Here is a 25,260-nt window from a genome sequence, read left to right as displayed (position 1 = left end):
CACTCGGCGATTGTCGAGGCTTCCTGTGCTGCCCGCTAGTTACAACATCTAGTGCAGCAGTTGGCTTGGTGGACGATCACCCAGTTCAGCCTCGCGTAGCAGCTGCCGTAGGCGCTTCGGCTCTGAAAGGGTCACACGGCCAATCAGTCTCTCTTTTGCATTCAATATGGATTTTCTGCTGGTGGGGCAAGCAGCATGTAGCGCACCTCACTCTCTGTGGCAAGTGGAATGTTGGCCACGTGGTAGTATTTGGTGGTGTCGGCAGTGATGCGGCGTGCGGCAAATTGAAATTCTACCTGAACAAACCAAAGTAACGAGTCCGTGGTCTAAAATAGAGGAAGCTTCATGTATAATACATCCACTGTCAAGCTGTCAACGACCTCGTGTTGCTCCATGTTCGGGGCTATGGGTCAATATTTGTTGGTATGCTCTAGTGATGCAGATACGAAGCGTGTTGCTGAGAGTCTCGATACCAACTAACTTTATTCATTCAACCAAGCTCAACTCCGGGATCAGTATCCCTTTCCACTCCCTCTCCACGTTTTTTGTGGCAGTGCAAAGGAATGTTGGTCTGCGACATGCTGGTAGCGCCAGCTGCTGCCCTTGGCGCACTTAGAGTTCACCACAAGCCTCAGAAGCAGTCAATAACCTTGGGGTTTCTCGTGTCAGAGACCTCAATGTGCTAACTTCTTGCGCAATCCAAGCCTGCTCTAGACGCAGAGTGTGGAAACCCAAAGGAACATTGGGAAGCTTGGATGCATTCCAGGTCTTGCCATCATCGCAGAGAAAAGAAGACAGGGTACAAAAAGGAATGTCTATACTGCTCCAGTACTTCAGAAGAACTGTCAAACGAGCGGTCTCGCCACACCTTAATGGTCTCGCCACACTTTAACTCAACTGCGATGTCGGTTGTATTTGCCGCTCACCAGAAATTTCTCTGCTTCTTGCTGCTTTTTTGCTTATACTTGACACAGCTGATTTAGCTCAGTGGCTGGGTCTTTGAAGAAAGACTCAGCCCTAAAGATCCAATTTCAAAGAGTACTGGTGCTCTAGGATCCCTGCGGGTATATTCTTAGCAGCATTCTATGAAGTCGCAGAGCCTGAGCAATTTCCGTGGTAGCGATGCACTGTCTACTGGTAGATGCTAAGGTACTCGACGAGCACTGGGCAGAGTGGTTAATGTTTCAGTTATGCTGTGTTCATGAAGTTCTTGAGACATGACCAAATTATTCCCCAAGTTCATTTACATAAGGGTAGTATAATTAAAAGTGCAAGAAGTGAATGGCAACATCCTTTAGAAACATCCACATCTCGCTGAAAAACTATACTTGAGGCCAATAGTACGTGGAAGTTTTGCGATAAAGTCAGCTAACAAGAATTCTGTTGGATGAATGCACAACGGTGCCAGGCCTTGATCACTTCTTCATACGTGCTGCACGTACATTTCGGCAGAACAGAAAACATGGCCACTATCAACAAATATGACACCACACAAGTTTCATGTATTTAAAACCTAATTTTTTTTTTTTTGCCATGGAACTGTTTGCAATGTTGTGCATTGTGCAGACTGAGTGGTTTGTGGTATAGAGAACGCGACATGAGCACTGCACCTCTCGAATAAAGATTCGAGGTCTTAATAGGAAGCCACTGTGACACGATGAGCACATCTGCACTTCAACAGGGCATCAGACTTTTCTCACACAGAATCAATTGAGTCACGATCAATTGATCCCTAATTCAACAAAACTAACTAATATAATTACTTGTTTTTACTGTACTATTATATTATTATTATTCCCATTTCTTCACTTCCTACAAGGCAAAAAAATTTGCAAGCTGATACCTAGATGATACAGTTGCAAACCAAATGCAATAGAAGTCAAGAGCCAAATCTAATGTCCCAGTAAGCATCATGTGCATGTTCTGTGAAAGTAACAAAGATGCTGGAAAAACAAACTGATAACAAAGAAGGATACGATATAGCTGTGATATAGTGATGATATTGTCTTCACCAGCTGTGGCAATGTAGCTCTGGGAAACTGCAAGTAAAAAAAAAGTGCAGACAAAAGGCTTCCAAATAACAACATGAACACAGCACATTTGTTCACCGTCTCTGCATGCAATTTGTAAAAGAAATGCATGAAAAAAACACACAATAAAACTTCACTTGACCTAACTTCAAGGGACCCAAAAAAAGTTCATCAATGTGAGAGCATGTTGAATTGAAAAGCTGGAACTACTTGTGAGAAGGTAAAAAAAAATATCAATTGTTGTTATTAAATACAAAACCTTTTATTTGATATGCTGTTTATGTTATGTGAATTACTGCTTACTTTGCATGTTTTCAAAAATGTAGTAACCATCTGCTGCACATGTGCACTTGGAACTGCAGAGGTTATGAAATGAGTCACCGTGTTCAAGGTCTCATAAACCTTCTCTGGCACAACAGTCTGCTGAGCTGCAAATGAATTCACTTTTTTTAGTACATTAGTGATTCTTCACCTGAAATTGTTGGTCCTGCAGTAACAGAAGAGACTTTTTGCTTTTAGGAGCATAGTTTGATCAGAAAAATCACTACTTTGGAGCAGCCATGTTTTCAGAGTGGAAAAAATGATAGTTTAGAGCAGCTATTGGCATTTTAAGAGCAGAAACAAAATTTGCCATACACGAATTGGAGTTCGTATCATTTTTGAACATCTCTTAAATATTCATATTGACCAAGAAATATATTTACCAGACAACAATCAATGTATATTTCAGAAAGCAAACAGTTAAAATATGGCTGGTTGTCAAAAATTTGCCATGAAATGAGCTATATATATAAAATAGGGTACAAGTACTGGTGCCAGAAATCAAACCAAACCTGTAAAGCTGAGCACCACAATTTAAAAGTAACCACAGCTCTATATAACTGTTCAGGCATGAAATAGGCATGAAACTGCGAGTTGCCAGTAACGCAGGAGTGAAGCGAGGATCTCAAGTGGCACTGTATATCTACAGGATGTCGCACAACCTAAAGAAGGTTGTCAGCAAACACTGTCGTGTTCAATGCCCTTGAAAATTGAGTAGTCTTTATGCGGGTGTATGCTATAAAAAAGAGAAGTTTGGATGCAAAAAAAGACATGCAATGCCATACGTAAAGTGGGCAATAGGCGTCGCATATGCCATACAACTATGGTGTGGAAAAATCTGCCTAGGTCCAACTGAGAGGTGCATTAACAAACGTGCGTGGTTAGATGAGTTGTCGTGAAAAAATAAAGGTAACGCATTTGCTCAACCTGCATGTGTGCACCGCAGTTAAGCGAGATCAAGATCTTTGGCAGAGGTGGTAATGCCTTCGCAAGGAAGCCACTGGAAGCTTTCCATATCAAGCGCAAGGACACAGTTTTTATAGTGACACATCCATTAATTTTTTGGGCAATGAGTTGAGACTTTTTAGATCAATGCTTGATTAACTATGCCACGATTCCGCCCATGCGTTTTAGGTGATCTCTCTTTTTTTATCAGTTTGTCCTAAAAAGGGTCAGTTGATGTTCGCTTTCCCCATGTGCTGTATGTTTTCATTCTTGGCCAGTTCTTTCTTTTTCCTGACTGCGCTAAAAAGTATGATGTTTGGTTTGGGTTATTTGATGCAAAGTATCATCATTTAGCTCAATCTGGTGCGTGGCATGAGCACCCTTACTGCGCGTGCGCTCCCCTTCCCTCTTTCCTCTCCAAGCTCTCAGTCTCTCGCCTCGAAACGCCGACGCAAGCAGCGTCTGCTAGCCTACGCTTGCTCCCCATCTCTTTCCTCTGGGCATCCTTCCCTGTGGCACTTACATCCCCACTGTGCATGCGCACCCCCTTCCCGTCTTTCTGCTCTCCTATGCTCCCCCTCTCTCGCCTCGCAATGCCAATGCAGGCAGTGTCTGCAGTGGGTTTTTTTATTGAAAAACGGACTGCTCGCACTGCACGACCATTCACTGGCTACCCCTTATATAAAGGCAGGCACCATATCTCGACCTCCACGGTAGTGCAGATGGTAAATTTCTCCTGTACGTAGTTGAACAGTAAAAATTTGAAACATGCGTGTTAACTATAAGCGGGCTGTCGGTCTCTGTGTTCAATCAGAGTCTTCTGCATCTCATTGCCCATTAGCAGCGATTGGCATGTTCCAGTAGAAAACACCGGTCTGTCACTGCTTGTTTGGTACCTTTCCAAGTTTCTTTCCTGCGCAATGCCGCGATGAGCGCCAGCAGCAACGCCGTCACATGTGTTTGCAGTAGCGTCAGCTGCTTCGCATCTACACATGGTTCTTTTTAGAGGGAGATGGCGTATGTTTTTCACATGTGTTTACTATAACATACCAATTTATAAAAAGTCATGTAAGCTTTTTTTCTTTAAATAATTTTACTACTGGATGAACAGGCCAAGTGTATACAGTTATAACTGCTTAAAACAAACCTCACCTCCACATAACTAATTCCTCGATATAACCAAGTTTTTCTATTTCCCGCGGTTTCTCCGTGGAAGCACATGTATTTGTGACCTCTATGTAACAAAGTAACAGAGGGAGAAAACCAAGATTTACCATACTACGCAAAAAACGAACGGAAACACGAAGTAGAGAAAAAGGACAGACAAGCGCAGTCTGTCCTTTTCCCCACTTCCTGTTTCCGTTCGTTTTTTGCGCAGTACATTATAAATCAGTACCAACTTGCCTATCCAGCCATTCTTCTCAAGAAACAACTAATTTTTCTCACGAACAATCTAGGAATATTGCCCCGGATTTTGGTAAGAGCATGCATCTTTCGCGACTGCCCCGCCGCCGACAAAGCGCGAAGTGGCGGCGGCGAGCACAGCGCAGCAGTCGAGAGCGAGCGCTTGTGATTGCGCACAGGTGAGCGCAAGGTAAGCAGGTGCCCCACGAGCCGGTGTTGTCGCCGTTCTTGCCACCGCGGACACACGCGCGGATGTGCCCCTTCCTTTTCCAAACCCAAAACAAAACAAAACAAAGTTTTGCATTGGCAGTGCCACGTTTTTAGTTAGCGTCACATTTGTTGAACAGCGCTGCATATAGAGGGTACTTTATCGTGTAGTTTTCATAATATCTATATCTGCGTTTGTGTCAGTCGCTCTTCGTTTTTGATACCGTGCGCGTGTGCATGGTTTTACTGCCAGCGCATGATCTGGCTTTCGGCGACATTCAGCTTTGCTTTTTTTTTTTTTAAATGCGGACAACTGTGTCGTCCCCACCAAGAGGATGTCAGATTAGGCGCTCATGGAAACCCTTCGAGACCACTGTGATGACTGATCTTTGGAGGTCGACTACGCGCTTCTGTCTTGCGCTGCGCTGAGAGTTCGCGGGCTCGTAGCTTTGGTCATAAGTCGATTATTCTGCCAACATTACGACGGTGCATTTATTGCAATGCAATGAATGCGATAGCAAATATTTGTAATACGTTACATGAAGTAAGGCTGGCCGCCAACTCTTTTGGATCTGATATCGCGGAACTTCTACAAAACGCTGGTGTGAACAAATACGGCCGCTCAAAGGAGAAGTGCTTTTTTCACACAGTCTCTTCATGTTGATAGTGCACCGATAATTGCCAAGATAACTAGCACACCAGTGATTGCGACTGCCCTTAAAATCAAATTTCAGTCTTCATTGTTGCTTAGTGATCTCCCTCCGCCCCCTTCACCCCCCCCCCCCCTTTGTCCCGCGTTTTTTCTTGAAATTTCAAGAAGGTTGGCTTTCTTTCTGTTTAAGCATTCGACGGCAGTTCTAACATGCGGGGAATTATATCTGATGCACCTCTAAGACGATAGAGATGGGCCGACTTGACTCATTTGGTGCCTGCTCCAGCAGCGCTTGCACGCTTTTACCTGCTTGTGAAAGTTACAATACACCGGGGCATGTTATCAATTTGATCTTGTTACGGAACATGGCGGCGACGACAAAAACCCGCCGAGAGTGTTCATGTAATTGCTATTGCAATAGTAACGCAGTTTTTTACCTCTAAATAAAAGACTTGGTTAGCTCTGCATTCAGTCTCTTTTTGTTCATTTTGTGCGTTTATTTTCTGAATTTTCGTACCAAATCTGCATAAAACGAAATCCTCTTTGTAAGAAATTTTTCTGAAAATTATTCAATTTCATTATGTCCAGGTTTAACTGCATAACTACAGAACAATACTTTTTCATCACTTCATGGTCACCCTAAAAAAATTGAAGCAGCTTTGCACTAGTGGGGCCAAGCCAGAAGGAACAGTTGAACTGGGCAGAATTTATTGTTTATGTTTCTCAGTTTTTAGTTCTATTTTTCTCTTTCTTTTCTTTCTCTTTCTATTTCTCTCTACCTAGTTCTCTCCATCATTATTTCTTTCTAAATATGGAGTACAGTCAAAGAGTAAAACCAAGGGTGCCAATGCAGCAAGAAGACGCCTGGAATTTTCAGCCAGATTCAAGCTGGATGCCCATTTTAGTGACCAGGCAACACAATTTGTAAATGGGGCTATAGTTAGTTGACAGGCAATGACATTTCGATCACGTAAAGCCACAGTTCATGCATTACCAGAACAACCCCAAGTGCTTCGGCCATTCTGCTATGTGCCTGGAGCCACATGTGACAGCTGGGAGTAGTTCTACTACTATTATCTGTTGAGCCCTATAGACTAGTGACACCATAACATCACCAAGCACTGATTCCACACTTCAGCTTCCTCGAAGAACTCGGGAATGCTGTCCCATACTTCGAGTGTCTCCATAAACTGTAACTACTTATGTTCCACTGATCTGCTGTATAAAAGGGGAAGGATGTGTATTAACTGTAAGGGGCATCAGTGCCAAGTTCATGCAGTAGCTCTAGCCAAGTCGGCTATGGGGTGCCCTCTATGTTGTAGTAGAAAAAGAGTATGTTGGAAATGAATGGGGGCACTTCTGGTGGGGACATGAATCATCAGTTTTGACCCCCAGACCCCGAGTCTTCAGCCTGCATCCTCAACCACCTCAGCTCAAAACCACCCAGAAAAGTTAGGGACACCATGAAGGAACATTATATATAATAAAATGCATGCAATTACCCATGGGTTTAGTGCACCTACACAACTCCCAAAGGCTACTCATTGTCTTTGGTCACCACAATGCACCATAAGCATTGCTTGAGTAGTGCAAAAGCTTCTTTAAAAGACACAAGGTGCGAACTGGACCAATGGTTGTAGTCACTTAATTGACATGTAGTTTCTTTATTTTATTTGTTCAATGAGAAAGCCTCTAAACATAACTAAAAAAAGTCTGCCGCAAAGCAGCTTTGCCGCAAAGGCAAGCAATGAGTGCGATAAAAACGAATTGGAAAGTCACGTGCAGAATGGAAAGCAGATCGAAATGTGCCAGTCAAGTTCCGTTTTAGTCTCCCACTCGCCTCGCTGGTTGCGCGATATTTGCTGCTGCCGCCAAGGAAGCTAAAGACGAGATTTTTCATCTGCTGGCACCTTGAGAAAAGAACCACTCGGATATCATTTCGATAGAGACGTTTATTCGTTTCTCTTCTCTCTCCTGTCCTTGCACCCCTGGTTTTATACCTTGACTCCTCATTCAAACACTCTCACAATACAATCAGAACACAGGAATGTCTCTCTCCCCAACTCTTGGTTGGCTACCGTTGAAGGTGGCAAGCACGGAGTCCTCCCTCCTCGGATCTTCCTCGAAGAACCACTGGCTCTCATCACTGCTCAACTTCACTCCCAGTGTCGCCGAGCCGTGAGAACGCACCTTCCGGGCACATGCATGCAATGCTGGGCTGACAGGCCATCAATATATTTGGCGCGTGTATCGATGCCGCCGCTGCTGCTGGGTTTGGTTGCTACAGCCGAGCACAAGTGCAGCTTCCACCCTTGCAGCCAGACTCGACTCTTGTCTCGAGAGGCGCCACCACTAAGCCCCTTGGCGACGTGGGTCTTCGTGTCCTTTATGACCAACAGACAGGCGCCGTACTGCCAATTCAGTGACACCGCTTTCGTCATGGCGTGGGCTCACCCTCAGCAGGGCAGGTAACAATATGAAGGTATTTGGCGAACGCACCAAGTTTGAACCCAACACCTCCCCTTCAACTGTGTTAAACTGTATCTATGACATGCCACACAAACACAACCACTCATTCACACATGTTCACTGGCTCGATACGTGAGGCACCAATTGTCACTCGCACCTCTTCGACTCTGTCGAGCACATGCATCGACAAAGCATACACCGCCCCTTACTTTGCTGTCTCTTTTATGGATCATCGTTAGGAGTCACCAATCGCAACATTGCGCCTGCATTAGTATTTAGAGACCCCTTTTTGTGTTCAATTTCCAGGTTATACTTCTGCAGCGCCAATGCCCGGCGTGTCAGCCTCACTCTCTGTGGAGTGATTAGTCAGAAATTTGAGCGGGTTATGATCGGTAATCACTTTGACCTTAGCACTAAACAGCCAAGCGTTCAACATCCCCAGTGCCCAAATGATTGCATAAGCTTCCTTTTCAATTGTGGCTTATTAGGTCAGAGTGGGCTAGGTTTCTTGCTCAGAAAAGCGATAAGGCGCTCCTTACCATCCAGATCCCGCTGTGTCAGGCACGCACCAACGACATAATCAGATGCATCTGTGGCGAAGATAAATTCCTTCCTTGGATCTGGGGCCTATAATGCCGATGCCTGCACTAGACAGTTTTTCACTTTGTCAAAAGCTTCTTGTGCCTCTGTATTCTACGGTAATTTCTGCAGAATACGTCGGCCAGTTAGGTTGGTCGGAGGCATAACGATGTTGGAGTAATTGGGCATGTAGTCCTTATAATAGTTGGCTAGCCCTAAGAAACTGTGAAGTTGTCCCTTTGTTTCGGGAGCCAGAATCTCCTTTATCACCCGGACCTTCTCTGTGTCGTTCCGTGCCTGCCTGATCCTACAATGTTCCCCAAGAATTTGACTTCTTATAGGGCTAAACGACACTTGCTTATGTTGAGCGTCAACCCTGCCTTCGCCAGTGACGCAAGCACCTTGTCCAAATGTTCCATGTGGTCGTCGCAGCTCTGACAGAGTATCGCGACATCGTCAATGTAAGTACCCTAATCGATCATGCACTCTCTAACTAATCTCAAGTGCCGGATGCAGGGGTTCTTAATGTCGAAATCAGCGACCATTACCCGATTTTTGTGCGCTTCAACTGTCACGCTGCTCCAACTAGCATATCTTTCATTAGGCATGTTCTAGACAGGGAGTCGTTCATTCATGATGTTATGTGTACTGACTGGTTGTCCCTAGTACGCTTAGATGATTCACAAATGGCCTCACAGAGTTTTCATCTGTATTACTGTCCTATATTCAGCGCCATACTCAGGTTTGTAAATGTAAAAAAGGTTACGCCAGTCCTCACAATCTTTGTATTACTGAAAAGTTATTGAAGCAGCTAAGAGCCAAAGAGAACCTTTATAGAAAAACAAAACAAAAACCTCTTAATATAAAATTACTTGCACGTTATAAAAATTTTGCAACACTCTTGCATTACAACTGAAAAATGCTAAAAATCAATATGCAGCTAAGAGCCAAAGAGAACCTTTATAGAAAAACAAAACAAAAACCTCTTAATATAAAATTACTTGCACGTTATAAAAATTTTGCAACACTCTTGCATTACAACTGAAAAATGCTAAAAAACAATATAATGAATGAAAGGTTTATGATGCTGGCTCAGATATAACAAAGAAGTGAGAAATTGTGAACTCATTCTTGAGCAGGAAGGATAGTCACTCTAGCATCATCATTGTTAAATATAAAAAGGTTAAGTATGATATACCGTCAGTGATAGTTGGAGCTTTCAGTGACTATTTCTTTAACACTGACGTCATCCCTGATGCTGATTATCAGCTTCCCGGTTCTCGTCTGCCACAATCATTCTTCTTATTTCCTACCACATGTCACGAAATACATGATGCCATTCGAAACCTGAACACAACAAGTGCTGGCCCTGATGGTATTTCCCCAACCCATGTAAAAATGATTGCACATGCTGTTTCCAATATTTTATCATACATAATCAACTTAGCTTTCAAAACTGGTGTCTTTCCTGTAGAATTGACAAGTGAAAAAGTTGTTCCTGTGTTTAAAAAAGGTGACAGTACACAAATATCCAATTATCGACCCTTTTGCATAATGCCTTTCTTCAGTAAAGTATTTGAAAAAGTGCTCGAAACTCGCCTGACCAAATACCTCAATAAATATCAGGTTCTTTCACTTTTGCAATTTGGTTTTCGTCAAGGCTATTCCACTGACCTCGCTCTGTTATCTTTGACTGAAAACTACAGAGAGCAATAGATAAAAGCTTCTACCCAGATTCTGTTTTCATTGATTTTACTAAAGCACTCAACACTATTAACCACTACATTCTTTTCATGAAGCTTGAAGCCATAGGCGTAACTGGTCCTGCACTAATGTTAATAAAAAATTGCCTACTCAATAGAAGTCGAGTTGCAAGTCTGCCAGGTTTTCAATCTACACCGAAGGTAACAAATATTTGAGTACCGCAAGATTCTATTCTCGGCCCACTTCTTTTCATAATTTATATCAATGACCTGCCAACTTCTCTAACCACTTCAGAGTGCTTACTTTACGCAGATGATACAACAATTATTAACACTGATAAATACCTCCAATCTCTGACACAGAAATTAAGTAATGATCTTTCAAGCTTGACTGCTTAGTGTTTTCATAATAAGCAACAAATCAATCCCACCAAAACTAAATTTGTTGTTTTTCACTTTCACCAACGTGAACATAATAATATCCCACCAATATTTATAAATCGATTCGCAATCAAAGCAGATGAGGGGGCTACTTTCTTGGGAATCCAACTTGACCGCAAATTTAAATTTCATTCGCATATTTTTCTCCTACGAAGAAAAATGGCTTATGGCATACTTGTTCAGCTTAAAGCTGTGATTTATTTTCCCAACTTACATTACTTTCATTGTACTACGCTTTTATTCATTCTCACTTTAATTACTGTATCACATCCTGGGGCAATACTTACAGCAGTCATCTTGTTTCTCTCCAAACTATGCAAAATCAATCTATTAGAATACTTACCCTAGTCACTATCGCAGTAATGCTATCGCACTCCTACATGTCCACAATATCCTAGTGGTCTGTGGCACTTTCAAATTCAAACTACTGTACAAGCAAATCAACAATCAGCTTCTTGTGTACATCTAATCTAGTGAATACTAACTTGACAAGGTTTGCGCATAATCGGAATTTAATTTTACCAAAGGTTCACAGTAACTACGGCAAACAAACAACTAACTTTAATGGAATTCATTTCTGGAATACTATACCTTTTGCAATAAAAAAATTGAACCGATTTGCAACTTCAAAAAAGAACTGAAGACCTTCCTCTCATCACTTTCATGACCTAGGTAGTTTTCGTCACTTCTGTTACTCTCCTTCCTATTCATATAATTTCACAACATAAATAAAAGCATCGCATCATCATTCATTGCTGAAATGAATGTGACATTTGTTTTCTGTTCATTGTGTATTTTTTAATGCTTTTTTTCATTGCATTCTTCTGAAAGCTGTATAAGAGTGCTTAATTACCTTTATTTTTTATCTATTTTTTTCTTTAGAATTTTGTAAAAACTTAGAAGTACTACATTACCTTTATTTCTTGTGTTTACTGATTTTGTAATTTTGTTCTACAATTATGAACATTGAATTATTCTTCCTTTTAATGTAGTCTGCTTTTGGCTTTTGCCTTCTTTTCTTTTTTGCTTTCTCCAGTCATTTTTTTAATTTGTCCTTCTTTCAGCTTGCGTTGCATCCTTTTGCTTATTTTTGTACTGCTGTTTGCCAATTCAAATAATTTTTTTCTGTATTCATTACTGTAGGAGGTCCCGATTCAGTCTCTGACTATGGGACTTCCTTCTGTATACTAACAATTTGTAAAACTCCTGATGATAATAAGATCATTTTTGATTCTGAAATTGTAATGTCTATGCAGAGCCAGTACAACATTGACCCTCTGATAGGTGCTGGCGGCATTTTTTATTCCAAAGGGCATCACTTTCCATGCGTACTGGCCTCAAGGATGGTCATTTTATTTGTCACAGTATTCATCAGGAATGCCTTTTTTTTTCTTGCAGCGCTTTTTCGGCCTCGTGAGGTCCTTTAGAAGCGATAAAGATTACCCGACAGTGGCCAAACTTAGTCAACTGTTCCGCCTTCTCTCCCACTCCAATCAAGATAGCCAACAAAACTGTGAATCTGGCCAGGCAGGAACTGAACGTGTCCTGATGAGCACATTCGACAGACTTGGAGAAAAATGGCGTGAAGCCCTGGAGAAAAAGAAAAGCCTTAAGGAGGAGGTTTGGAGGCATCTGACATCCATACCTCTAAGAGAGGGCAGCAATAGACCTGAGGACTATGTGTACAGCGTCCCTCTACCAGCAAAAACAGTGCTGTACTATTTAACTGGATATGTAGTACGTAAGACTCTGCAAACCACACAATGCATTGAATGCAAGAAAGAAGCAGAAGGTGTACAAGATTCACTTCCTTCAGAGGCGTTGTTGGTATAAGAGAGGGAATATGTGAGAGGCAGCCTGATTTACCCCTTCAAAAAGCTCTTAGAATGTGTTAGAAGTGTGGAGCACATCATCAGCGAAGAATCGAAAAATGATTGCTTTGGTGACCTCTTTTGGAGAGTGGTAGATGAACTCACCCAGATAGGTACCACCTTTGTTGGTTGCCAACAAAATTACAATGAATTTACCACAGAGTTGATTCATGTGTGCATTGTAACTTGGATTCACTTTTCCAAGGCAGAAGTGCCAAGACAATACCAGTACGATGAAAGCACAGAGGGAAAGAAAAAAAATTGTAGCAGCCCGCAATGTGAAGACATATTGCAGGAGTAAAAATGGCAGCATATCCACGGGGTGAATGATGGAGAGTGGGGCGAAGCATCTGTCCGTACATTCGTTTTTGCTTCCGTCTGTCCATGCATCCGCCTGTGTGACCATCCGTGCGTCCATCTGCCCATCCGTGCGTGCATCCGCACGTTCATCTGTGCTTTATACTAGCGAGTGTATGATCATGGCAAGTGTTCTTGTGTTAATATTAATGTTTTCCGATTTCTTTCCTCCAAACTTGCATTTTTTGTACGAATGATTTTAAATGTTATCTTCTGACAGACATCCAGACACTTGAATACTTGAAAAAAAAAATAAAAGTCCACTGCTTTATGTCACCTTAATAGAAAAATACCTTAATTTCAGTGGGAATTTCTACCTTACAGCAAAGGCTCAGTTTCAACTTGCTTTAAAACACTGCATGCCGAGTTAATGCACGGAGCATAAAATATCCCAAAGCTATGACTCGCGAAGCCAGGTCTTAATTAACTATTAGTAGAAAGCAGGTGAGTTGCAGCATTTACCGAGGCTTTTAAGATGGTGACACACGCAACTGCGCTCCAAATTTTGTTTCTAGGGTCTGAAATAACGAGAAATTACAGGGCGTTGATAGGGCTCTTTAATAAACAAGTGCATGCCTAGTTTTATGCAAATTACTATTTTTAACGAGCTCCTGGAAAGATGTAACTTGGGTATCCTGGCACGAATATGTACCTCTCTTGCAAAAACAATAAGTTGCGCGGCAGGGTTTTTTTTTTTTTTTTTCGACCTGAAATCGTCAGACAAACGCTGCACATAGCACCTAGCTGTAGCAGACGACGTTCGTTTGGTTGGGGCAAAGTTGGCCTGCAGCGCTGCGGTGGCAGAAACTGTGGCCGGCCGCCTCCTCCTCGTTAGCAAAGTGGGGAGGTCGGAAACTGAAAAAGTATCTATAAACGTTGATTCAGCAAGCACACGGTCCTTTCTTCGTGAGCAAGAATGAGCGCCGCCATTGTTCGATAGCGACGGCAATGAGACTGCCCTTCTTTTGTCACTGGCAAAAGAAGGGCTGTCTCATTGCCGTCGCTATCGAGCAATGGCGACGTCCATGTTTGCTGAACAGCGGTGGTTTTTGGTGGTGCCAATGCGTGTTTTAGGCTTCGTCGACATATTTTCAGGTTCTGAAAATGCATCAAAATGTTAAAAATTAGGTTTACTGTATAGCAATAAATATCTGAGCCAGGAATCACATCGAGAAATTTCTTTTTTTTTTTTTTTCAATCAATCAGTTTTTTATTACCAACCAAAGAAAAGATTACAAGATATCTGGACCGTTAGCCTACATTGGCTAGTGATCGGTCCATATCGGAGTACATAAAAGCCGCTTAGTAGAGCATATTTAGCAACAAACACATATATACAAAATTATTTATACATATAACTATTTACATATGCACATACATACTACATACATATGCGCATGTACATATATGCATTTTCACAACATACCCAAATATAGTTTGTTTCATCCTCATCGTCATATATAATAAGTGACTGGGTAAAAGCACTAATTAGCGCAGGAGAAAGTGAAAAAAAAACCTATTTATATGTCTTGATGCTGCAAGCAAGATAATTTCACACTGTGCTTAAAATTTCTTGCCACTTTAACTTCTAAGGGTAGTCGGTTCCAAATTTTAGTCCCATGAAATTGCAATAAGCGTTTTCCATATAAGTTATAGCTTGTAGGTAAGTTAAAATTGCCATTCGATGCGTGTCTAGTGTTTCGCGATGGTATTGTAAACAGAGTGGAGGAGAGGAGAAAGCTAGTGCCTATAATTTTCTGAACAAAAAGGGCAACCTTATAATCGCGAAGTGCCCAAACTGATAAAATTTGTTGTTCCTGAAATGTAGTTTTATATGAATTTCCATGGTTTCCACCTATTATGCTTAGGGCTCTCTTTTGTAGTCGTAGTAATGGCTCTAGGTATGTCGTATACGTTACACCCCCCGATTCAATACAGTAACTAATATGTGAATGACAGAAGGAAAAATACAATGTTCGAAGCACGCTGGGGGGAAATCATTCGCGTGCTTTGATTAAGGTATAACTATAAGCCACCTTTCTACAAACACTATGAATTTGTTCTTCCCAGTGAAGGTGCTGGTCAAAAAACACTCCTAAATATTAAAAAGAAACCACTTCTTTGATAGGAGTGTTGTTCAGGTAAAGTTGCATAGACGCCGTGTCAATATTCTTTCGCCTTGATCGAAAAACAACATACTTCGTTTTCCCCGAATGTAGCGTCAATTTATTCTGTATAAACCAGTTGCTTACGTGTGTCAATTCAGACATTATGTTGGCTTGCAGTGTTGAGAGACTATCTCCTGTGAATACTATGGCGGTATCGTTCGCATACATTAATGCATTAGAGTACACTAGTGTTTTGGGGACGGCAGAAGAAAAAGTGTTCGCTGTGGCGACAATATTTATACATTGACCCCTATGGACTGCTGATGGGGAACCGTGAATTTTTCAGTATAGCGGGAATTTCGTTGAACCGGCGTTCATTGTAGTGGGGTTCGACTGTATTTAGGAGTCATCTTTACTCAAAATTTGGCATGACATACACACGTAGACAATGTGTGCTTGAAAGCAAACCAGAGACTAGGTTTCTTAAGAAAAAAACTACATCAAGCTACGCGAGATATAAAACTTGTACCTCACAAAACTAATACTAGAATATGTCTCAGTCGTGTGGAGTCCTCATCAACACAGCCTGAAAACAAAATTAGAAAAAGTTCAACGCTGTGCCGACCGCTTCGTATGCACGAATTACCGCTGTTTGGATTGTGTAAACATATGTTAGAGTCCTGTAAACTGGAATCACTTGAGGCACAAAGACAAAAGAACCAGTTGAAAGCTTTTTTTCAGGATACTTTAAAAACAACTAAAAATTAACAAAGATTTGTACTTAAGAGTGCCAGGGAAAGGAAGCAGTCGGGTAAATCACGGCTGTGTTTTAGTACCGTACTCTTATTGGAGTAATGTGCTTCGATGTTCTTTTTTTCCAGGTGTGATTGAGCTTTGGGATGCGTTGCCAGGCATTGTAGTAAATGCAAGCGATCTTTGCCGATTCGAAAAATTGTTGGACATGTATTTAAGTGATAGAGCTGCCAGATGATAAGCCTGCATCTTTCCTTGGTATGAGTTTCTTTGTTTTCTTTCTTCCAGCTGTGTTTAAGCCTTGGAATGCGTAGCCAGGCATTGCTGTAATTGCAGGCAGTGTTTGCCTATTTGATAAAGTGTTACACATGTATTAATTGATTGCGCTACTACCTGACATAGATGTATATTGGTTGGTTTGTACTTGGTTGTACTCTCCCTGTAAGAGCCCTCAAGAGAGGGCTGACCATAGTATAAAATAAATAAATAAAAATAAAATAAAAAACAACAAAATCTTTTTTATAATGAATTTTTCTGGGATTTTAATAATTTGATCATATTGCCACGTTCCATTTCCAAAGTTTTTGTTATCGTCCCAAAACACCACACGATTCTCAGCGCAAACCGCGCCTGCAGTTTTCGAGAAGGTTCCGGACTGTAGTAGATAATTTCAATAAGATCACACCCACTGTGCGAATGAAACAGATTGTTCTGGAACCTACGCCACCGCCAGCGATAACGCTAGAACATTCGACGGCAAGAGTATGAATGCCTAAGCGCTTCGCCGCTTGTCAGTTTTTGATCGAAGGCCGACGCTCCGTTCGCCGCTATCAGTCCGAGACTGCTATCTGTGCGAGACTGCTGCTATAACTGGACTTTCCGTTTACCGGGCACAGGTTCGCCCAAATAAACAGTTAAATCCCAACACGAAGTCTCCTGTCTTCGGCCACGTCATGATCCCGTGACATCTGGTGGAGGTGCTGCTTCGTTCATGTACCGGACGCCCCTGTCAAGCCAAGAACCCAGCCCACGTCGCGGAGAAGACACCGACGCCAACTAGGAGCAGCGAACAAGCCGCTGACAGCAAGGACTACCCCCGGAGTACGGGCTTCTACAAGACAAGGCGCGGAAGACCAAGGCCATGACCGCGACTGAAGCGACAATGACAACCGCAGCGTCCCAGCCCACGATGGTCATGCATTAACCCAGGGAACCACCAATTTTCCATGGGTGATCGTTCGAAGACCCGGAATCCTGGCTAGAAACATACGATCGTGTGGCCGCCCTCAACCACTGGGACCATGACGAAAAGCTGCGTCGTGTGTTCTTCTATTTGGAAGACACCGCAAGGACCTGGCTCGAAAATCGGGAGTCCACGCTTCGAACGTGGGATGTTTTCTGCGGCGCATTTCTGCAAACGTTCGCGAGCGTCGCGCGCAAAGAGAGGACCGCTGCTTTATTAGAGACCCGGGTTCAGCTAGCAAATGAAAATGCCGCCATTTTCACAGAAAAAATGACCCGGCTATTCCGTCACGCTGACCCAGACATGCCTGAGGAGAAAAAAGTTCGTTTCTTCATGCGAGGGGTCAAACACGAGCTCTTTGCGGGACTGATGAGAAACCCACCGAAAACCGTCCAAGAATTTGTAGCCGAAGCGACCACTATCGTAAAGACCCTGGACATGCGCACCAGACAGTATAATCGTCGCCTGAGTGCAGACTGCGCTGCTGCTCAAGCCAGTAACTCCGGAGACCTGCGTGAAACGATCCGAGCGATCGTGCGGGAAGAGCTGCGCAAGCTGTTGCCTTCGGCGCAGCCTCAAGTGGATTTAATCACCGACATTGTGCGAGAAGAAGTTCGGCAATCATTTCAAATTCCCCACGCACCGCTGCCCGAGCCGGACTCTATGAGCTACGCCACTGCACTGCGCCACAACGCTCCTCCCCATCCACGCCAAAACGCCGCCCCATCGCACTTCCGTCGACAGACGCCACCGCCGCCACCACCCCAACCGACGTCATACCGTTCGCCAGCGGCCCAGCGCAGTGCACCGAAGAAGACTAACGTCTGGCGCACCCCGGACCATCGCCCGCTCTGCTACCACTGCGGCGAGGCCGGACACACATACCACCGTTGCCAGTATCGACAGATGGGACTGCGTGGCTTCGCCGTCAATGCACCGCGTCCACAGCCAGGAGAACGACCTCGTGACATCGCCGACTACCTGACAGGAACTCGGTGGACACCACGAAGCCCTTTGCATTCGCCGTTGCCCAGCCGCCGCACGTCACCGCACCACCGGCAGTACTCTGGCCCAACGCGGGGCCGGTCTCCTAGCCCGTATCCGGGAAACTAAGGGCAGCAACCGGTGGAGGTGCGGTTGCTGTGCGACGAACTACCGAAGATCCTCCTCCGACGACGCTGCCGCGACGGAGCTTTCCGAACACAACGCCAACCAGGCAAGGCCCTGACGGCGAAAGCTCACTTACCGAAGGTGGCCTGACGACGCAACATGGGAGCAGCGGAAAAAGCCGACGCAGCCGTGACCCGATGCCACGCCCTAACTGTAATGCGAGACGGCGAACTAGCGACCTCGACGTTCTTATCGACGGCCACAGTGTGACCGCTCTCGTCGATACTGGAGCCGACTATTCTGTCATCAGTGGGTCGTTCGTTAAAGAAAGTTAGGACAGCTTGGAAAGGCCCTGAAATCCGCACAGCCGGAGGTCATCTCGTAACGCCTGCAGGAATCTGCACAGCGAAAGTCACCATTAACGGCCGTATTTATCCTACAGACTTCGTAGTCCTACAACGTTGCTCGAGAGATGTCATCCTTGGCATGGACTTCTTATGCCTCCATGGTGCTGTCATCAACCTAAAAACAAGGTCGATAACGTTATCCACAGAAGAAGCACTACCGCCGCGCACGCCGTCAGGACACCATGCCTTGAATGTGCTGGAAGAACAAGTCACAATTCCGCCTCGCTCAAGCGTCATTATTTCAGTCGGCGCTCCTAAATCACCTGACTTGGAAGGCATTGTTGAAGGCAGTCAGCATCTGTTGGTCACCCGAAATATTTGCGTCACAAAAGGAATTGCAGAGCTGCGGGGAGGCAAAGCAACGGTTATGCTCACGAATTTCAGCAATGAGTACAAACATGTGAACAAAGGAACAACGGTCGCATACATCGAAGAAATTATCGAAGCCACCAGTGCTTTCGCCCTCGCCGATTCTGCGGAACCTGCTCAGAGAAACCAAGCCCCTCCCATAGCTTTCGACGTCTATCCCAGACTTCCGAACAATAAGCAAGAACAGCTCAAGGCCCTGCTCCTACAGTACGAAGATTGCTTTTCATCATCATTGAAAATTCGGCAGACCCCAATCATGAAACATCGCATCATAACCGAAGAAAATGCCAGACCACTCCGTCAGAGTCCGTACAGAGTTTCGACGCGAGAACGTGAGGCCATGAAGAGACAAGTTGATGAAATGCTGCGGGATGACATTATCCAGCCGTCCAAAAGTCCATGGGCATCCCCCGTGATGTTAGTGAAGAAAAAGGATGGGACCCTACGTTTCTGCGTCGATTATCGCCGCCTGAACAAAATCACAAGAAAGGACGTGTATCCTCTTCCACGAATAGACGACGCACTTGATCGGCTCCATAACACCAAGTACTTTTCGTCAATGGACCTCAAGACTGGCTATTGGCAAATCGAAGTCGACGAAAGAGACCGAGAGAAGACGGCGTTTATAACACCGGACGGCCTCTTCGAGTTTAAGGTGATGCCCTTCGGCCTTTGCTCAGCCCCTGCAACTTTTCAACGCGTTATGGATACAGTACTGGATAGATTGAAGTGGCAGACTTGCCTTGTGTACTTGGAAGACGTCGTCGTGTTTTCCTCGAGTTTCGACGAGCATCTTCGGCGCCTTGAAGCTGTACTTCAAGCCATCAAGACTTCCGGACTCACACTGAAGCCAGAAAAGTGCAGATTCGCGTATGAGGAGCTCTTGTTTCTGGGGCACGTTATTAGCAAGTCTGGAGTTCGTCCCCATCCACAGAAAACAGCTGCCATCGCCGACTTCCCGCCGCCCACTGACAAGAAAGCCGTGCGCTGATTTCTGGGCCTGTGCGCCTTTTATAGGCGGCTCGTGAAAAACTTCGCCCGCATCGCCGATCCTCTCACTAACCTTACCAAGGCCGACGTGGAATTCAAGTGGGAAACGCCACAGGAACACGCTTTCCAGGAGCTTAAACATCGCCTCCAGACGCCTTCGTTACTTGCCCATTTCGACGAATTCGACGAGACAGAAATACATACTGACGCAAACAGCGTAGGTCTTGGCGCCGTTCTTGTGCAGAGGGCTGACGGACTTGAAAGGGTTATTAGTTACGCCAGCCGATCGCTATCCAAAGCAGAAGCAAATTATTCCACACCAGAAAAGGAGTGCCTCGCCATCATCTGGGCTACGTCGAAATTTCGCCCCTACCTCTACGGCAGGCCCTTCAGAGTTGTGAGCGACCACCACGCCTTTTGTTGGCTAGCCACCTTGAAGGACCCTTCAGGTCGCCTCGCACGATGGAGCCTGAGACTTCAAGAATATGACATTACTGTCATTTACAAGTCCGGCAAAAAACACTCCGACGCCAACTGTCTCTCTCGTGCGCCTGTCGACCAACCGCTACCCGACGACCCGGATGACGACTACTTTTTGGGAACGATAACTACCGACGACTTCGCTGAATGACAGCGGGCCGACCCGGAACTTAAGGCCCTAATAGAATACCTCGAAGGCAGGACCGCCGAAGTCCCGAAGGTATTCAAGCGCGCACTTGCGTCGTTCTTTCTACGGAACGGTCTTCTACAAAAGGAAACCTTTTCACCGCTTCGAGCTAAGTACCTCCTTGTGGTGCCTTCAGCTCTGCGACCAGAACCCCTGCAGGCCCTGCACGACGATCCGACAGCAGGGCACCTCGGTGTTTCTCGCACGCTCGTGAGGATACAAGGAAGGTACTACTGGCCACGTCTTACCACCGATGTTACTCGTTATGTGAGGACATGCCGGGACTGTCAGCGACGCAAGGCACCGCCGACAAGGCCAGGGGGACTTCTGCAGTCAATTGAACCACCTTGCCGACCTTTCCAGCAGATTGGTATGGACCTACTGGGGCCGTTCCCGACGTCGACTTTCGGAAACAAGTGGATCGTGGTAGCTACCGACTACCTCACCCGCTACGCCGAGACAAAAGCCCTTCCCAAAGGCAGTGCATCCGATGTAGCTAAGTTCTTCAACGAAAATATCGTCCTACCTCACGGCGCCCCGGAGGTCCTTATCACCGACAGAGGAACAACATTCACTACCGACTTAACTCAAGCGATCTTGGCATACAGCCAAACAAACCACCGCCGGACGACAGCGTACCACCCACAGACCAACGGCCTCACCGAGCGGCTTAACAAGACGATCGCCGATATGCTTTCAATGTACGTCGATGTGGAACACAAGATGTAGGACGCCATTCTTCCGTATGTGACCTTTGCATACAACACGGCGGTGCAGGAGACGACGCAGATATCTCCATACAAATTGGTCTACGGAAGGAGCCCGGCAACGACGCTCGATGCCATGTTACCCAACGTCACCGACGAAGAAAACCTCGATGTGAGCGAGTACCTTCAACGCGCCGAAGAAGCCCGACAACTTGCGCGTCTCCGTATCAAGAATCAACAGACGACCGACAGCCACCGTTACAACCTTCGACGACGCTTCGTGGAATACCAGCCCGGTGAACGTGTTTGGGTGTGGACGCCGATACGCCAACGTGGACTAAGTGAAAAGCTTCTGCAACGGTACTTCGGACCGTACAGGGTGGTTCGACGTCTCGGCCCACTTGATTACGAGGTTGTCCCCGACGACATCACGAACTCTCAACGATGCCGATCGCGACCTGAAGAACTATTTTCGCAGTTTAAACTATACAGAAATAAACTCAACAAAGAATTACAACAGGCAAGAGATGCGTACTATTACGCTCTGTTTGAATCCTGTCAAGATGACGTGAAAAAAATATGGACACAAATAAATACGGTAGTTTTGCAGTCGAACAATGTCATAGCTCCCGTTGAGATCGTTGTTGATGGAGCTAGCGTCACGGGCAAAGACATGTGTGATGCCTTTAACGATCATTTTGTTAGCCGCAGGACTGAATGTGCTGCACCGCCAAATGAAAATTCCTATTTTTATAACAGTAATTGCATGTTTATGAACCCAGTGACATGCTCAGAAGTTTATTCTGTTTTTATGAATATGAAAAATTCTCAAAGCCGGGATGCAGATGACGTCCAGATAAAGCCGGTGAAATACGTCCTTGATATATTGACCCCAATACTTACAGACATCTTTAACCTCTGCCTTAATTCAGGCGTTTTTCCCATCGAAATGTAAAAGGCAAAAGTGTCCGCTTTCTTTAAAAAGGGAGACAGGAGATGTGCGTCAAACTATCGACCCGTGTCAATATTGCCGGTATTTTCTAAAGGGCTTGAAAAAATAATTCAGATTCGGATGTCATCATTTTGTAAAACTCATAAATTAGTTTCTGACGATCAATACGGCTTTGTAACACACAAATCTACGGAATTAGCACTACTTCAACAAAAAGAATACGTATTACGCTTCTTTGAAGAAAAGAAAGTTGTTCTAGGCGTGTTCATAGATTTTTCTCAGGCATTCGATTGCATTAATCACAACATACTTTTATCGAAACTTGATAGGTATGGCTTTCGCGGTTGTGTTCACTCTTTACTCGCCTCTTACTTAGCCAGTCGCACACAGTATGTTTGTATTGATACCCACAAATCATCTGTTAAGCGTATAATAACTGGAGTTCCACAGGGAAGTATATTAAGACCTTTGTTGTTTAATTTATATATTAATGATATTTTAAGCTTATGTCAACAAGCTAAGTGCATTTTGTATGCCGATGATATGACCATACTTTTTTCGTTGGACTCGTCTGACCAGATCGGAAGAGAAACTAACGCTGTCTTGTAGTCTATTCAATGCTGGTCAATTACTAATCGATTAAAAATAAACGCAAACAAGTCTAAAGCTATACTGTTTCGACCCCGAAATAAACAAATCATTGTTCCGCAGTATGTTAAATTTGGTTCTGACTCAATAGAAATCGTGGAATGCCTGAAGGTATTGGGAGTGCACTTCAGTAGTCACCTTACTTGGGATGACCACGTTAATTCTGTAATGATAATATTGTCTCGCATTGCAGGAATTTTTAGCAAACACTGCCACTTAATTCCACTTAAAGTTAAGTTACTGCTTTATAAATCTTTGTTTGAATCTTATCTAAATTACGCTCACCTAGTTTGGGGAACTACTACGCTTGCTAATAAAAATAGACTCAATTTACTGCAAAAAAAATCCTTGCGTTCTATTTGGAATTTGAGCTTCTCGGCCCACACTGGTCATTTATTTCAGAAATACTGCATTACCAAAATTTTCTATCTTTATAATGTAAGATTAGCTCTTAGCTTCAAGAAAGAACTAGCGAAAAATTGCAAAAATTTATCTGAGCTGGCCTGCCTTTGCCCGAATGCGCCTGTATACACTTGCAGAAACACTGAACGATGGCACGTGCCCACCTTTCGTACATCATACGGTCTGCAAACATTATCTAATACTTTGCCGCGCTTACTGAACAAACTGGAAGCAAGAAACACAGATATGACGCGTACTTTCAAAAAGGAAGTGCGTAGATTGATAGCGTCATCCTGGTAAGGTTTTTTTTTTTTTTTTTTTACGTCGCCCATTTTGTTATCGCCAAGTGTCTATCGATTCTGCTTTGCAGAGCTTCGTTACAGACCTTCTTTTTACTCCTTCTCTTTGCTACTCAAATTTTTCGCGCCTTCAACAACAAACATTACTTTTTTCCTGTGTGTACCGTTTCAATGCATTATGCATCCAATTTTTCGGGCCTTCAATTACTAGCCGTTGGTTTTCCTATGTGTAACATTTTAGTGCATATGCATCTCAGTGTGGGTGATACCCTGATTGGTGTAACCATTTGTTTTTTTTTTTTTTTTTTTGAAGCGCTTATTCTTGTTCTGTTGTGTGCAGTAGCTCATATGTATACTTTTTATTATCAGTCTTTCTTTTACCGGTGCATCTTTTTTTGTAAATTGACACTATTTGCACTTTTGTATGTTTCAGTATTGCCTCGTCGTTTCTCTTTTTCTTGTTTGTAGCGTTCCCATGTTTTTCGAATACAATATCGTTTCTTTGTTTAATTGTTAGCGTGCATATATTTTTTACTTGCATATTTTTGTTATCGCAATAGAATTGCGATATTTTGGTGTGTTCTGTTTATTACTGTAAATTTCTACAGCATGCATATCTGCCGTCTGCTGCTGACGTTTGAGTTGGGCTGACGGGCCTGTCAAGCTGTTTGTAAGCAGACTTTGTCGTCAGCCTTTCAATGTATTCACAATAAATAAATAAAGATAACTAACCAAAAAAAAAAGTCGTCCATGTGGCGCGCCTTAAGCCGTTCCATGCGCGTTAACAAACTGAAACAGTGTTTTTTTTGTATTATTGTTGTACCGTAATTTATTCATTGTACTTTCTTGCATTATTATTGTACCTTCATCTTTAGTTAAAGCATCGGGACGATGCCTTTTATCAGAGGGGGGCAATGCCACGTTCCATTTCCCAAGTTTTTGTTACCTTCCCAAAACACCACACGATTCTCAGCGCAAACTGCGCCTGCAGTTTTCGAGAAGGTTCCGGACTGTACTAGATCATTTCAATAAGATCACGCCCACTGTGCGAACGGTACAGATTGTTCTGGAACCTACGCCACCGCCAGCGATAACGCTAGAACATTCGACGGCAAGAGTATAAATGCCTAAGCGCTTCGCCGCTTGTCAGTTTTTGATCGAAGGCCGACGCTCCGTTCGCCGCTATCAGTCCGAGACTGCTATATGTGCGACACTGCTGCTATAACTGGACTTTCCGTTTACCGGGCACGGGTTTGCCCAAATAAACAGTTAAACCCCAACACGAAGTCTCCCGTCTTCGGTCACGTCACGACCTCGTGACAATATCCAGGTTTAACTGTACATCTAACTTGTATTTATTTATTTATTTATTTATTCATACTGCAATCCCTATTACAGAAATTTTAGCAGGGTGGTTACAGATATAATTTTCACAATGTTGGCACTCAAGAATGAATAAATCAAACAAACAAACAAAAAATAGAACGGCATGATGTGAACAATCAGGTCAAATTTGCTGCAAACAACTTTAGGGACAGCTCCATCACTTGGTTATTAGTTAGTCCACTGATTTGATTGATTTGTGGGGTTTAACCTCCCAAAACCACCATATGATTATGAGAGACG

At 43.9% G+C, this 25,260-nt stretch overlaps 1 protein-coding gene across 12 annotated transcripts in view; it reads right to left on the bottom strand.

Annotated features, from left to right (window-relative positions):
- The window catches only part of LOC119162985 (tRNA (34-2'-O)-methyltransferase regulator WDR6), a 996,048-nt gene that overhangs the window by 317,813 nt on the left and 652,975 nt on the right, over positions 1 to 25,260 (bottom strand). For all 12 annotated transcript variants that reach the window (XM_075884507.1, XM_075884515.1, XM_075884512.1 and 9 more), the window contains one exon: positions 1,977 to 2,039. In XM_075884507.1, coding sequence (XP_075740622.1) covers positions 1,977 to 2,039 — 63 coding nt within the window. The remainder of the gene's footprint in view (positions 1 to 1,976; positions 2,040 to 25,260) is intronic.

This window comes from Rhipicephalus microplus, unplaced genomic scaffold (assembly GCF_043290135.1).
Source record: "Rhipicephalus microplus isolate Deutch F79 unplaced genomic scaffold, USDA_Rmic scaffold_34, whole genome shotgun sequence".
In the NCBI taxonomy this organism is placed as follows: domain Eukaryota; kingdom Metazoa; phylum Arthropoda; class Arachnida; order Ixodida; family Ixodidae; genus Rhipicephalus; species Rhipicephalus microplus.
Note: the sequence above shows the minus strand (reverse complement) of the source record. Positions and strands in the feature narration are given on the sequence as shown.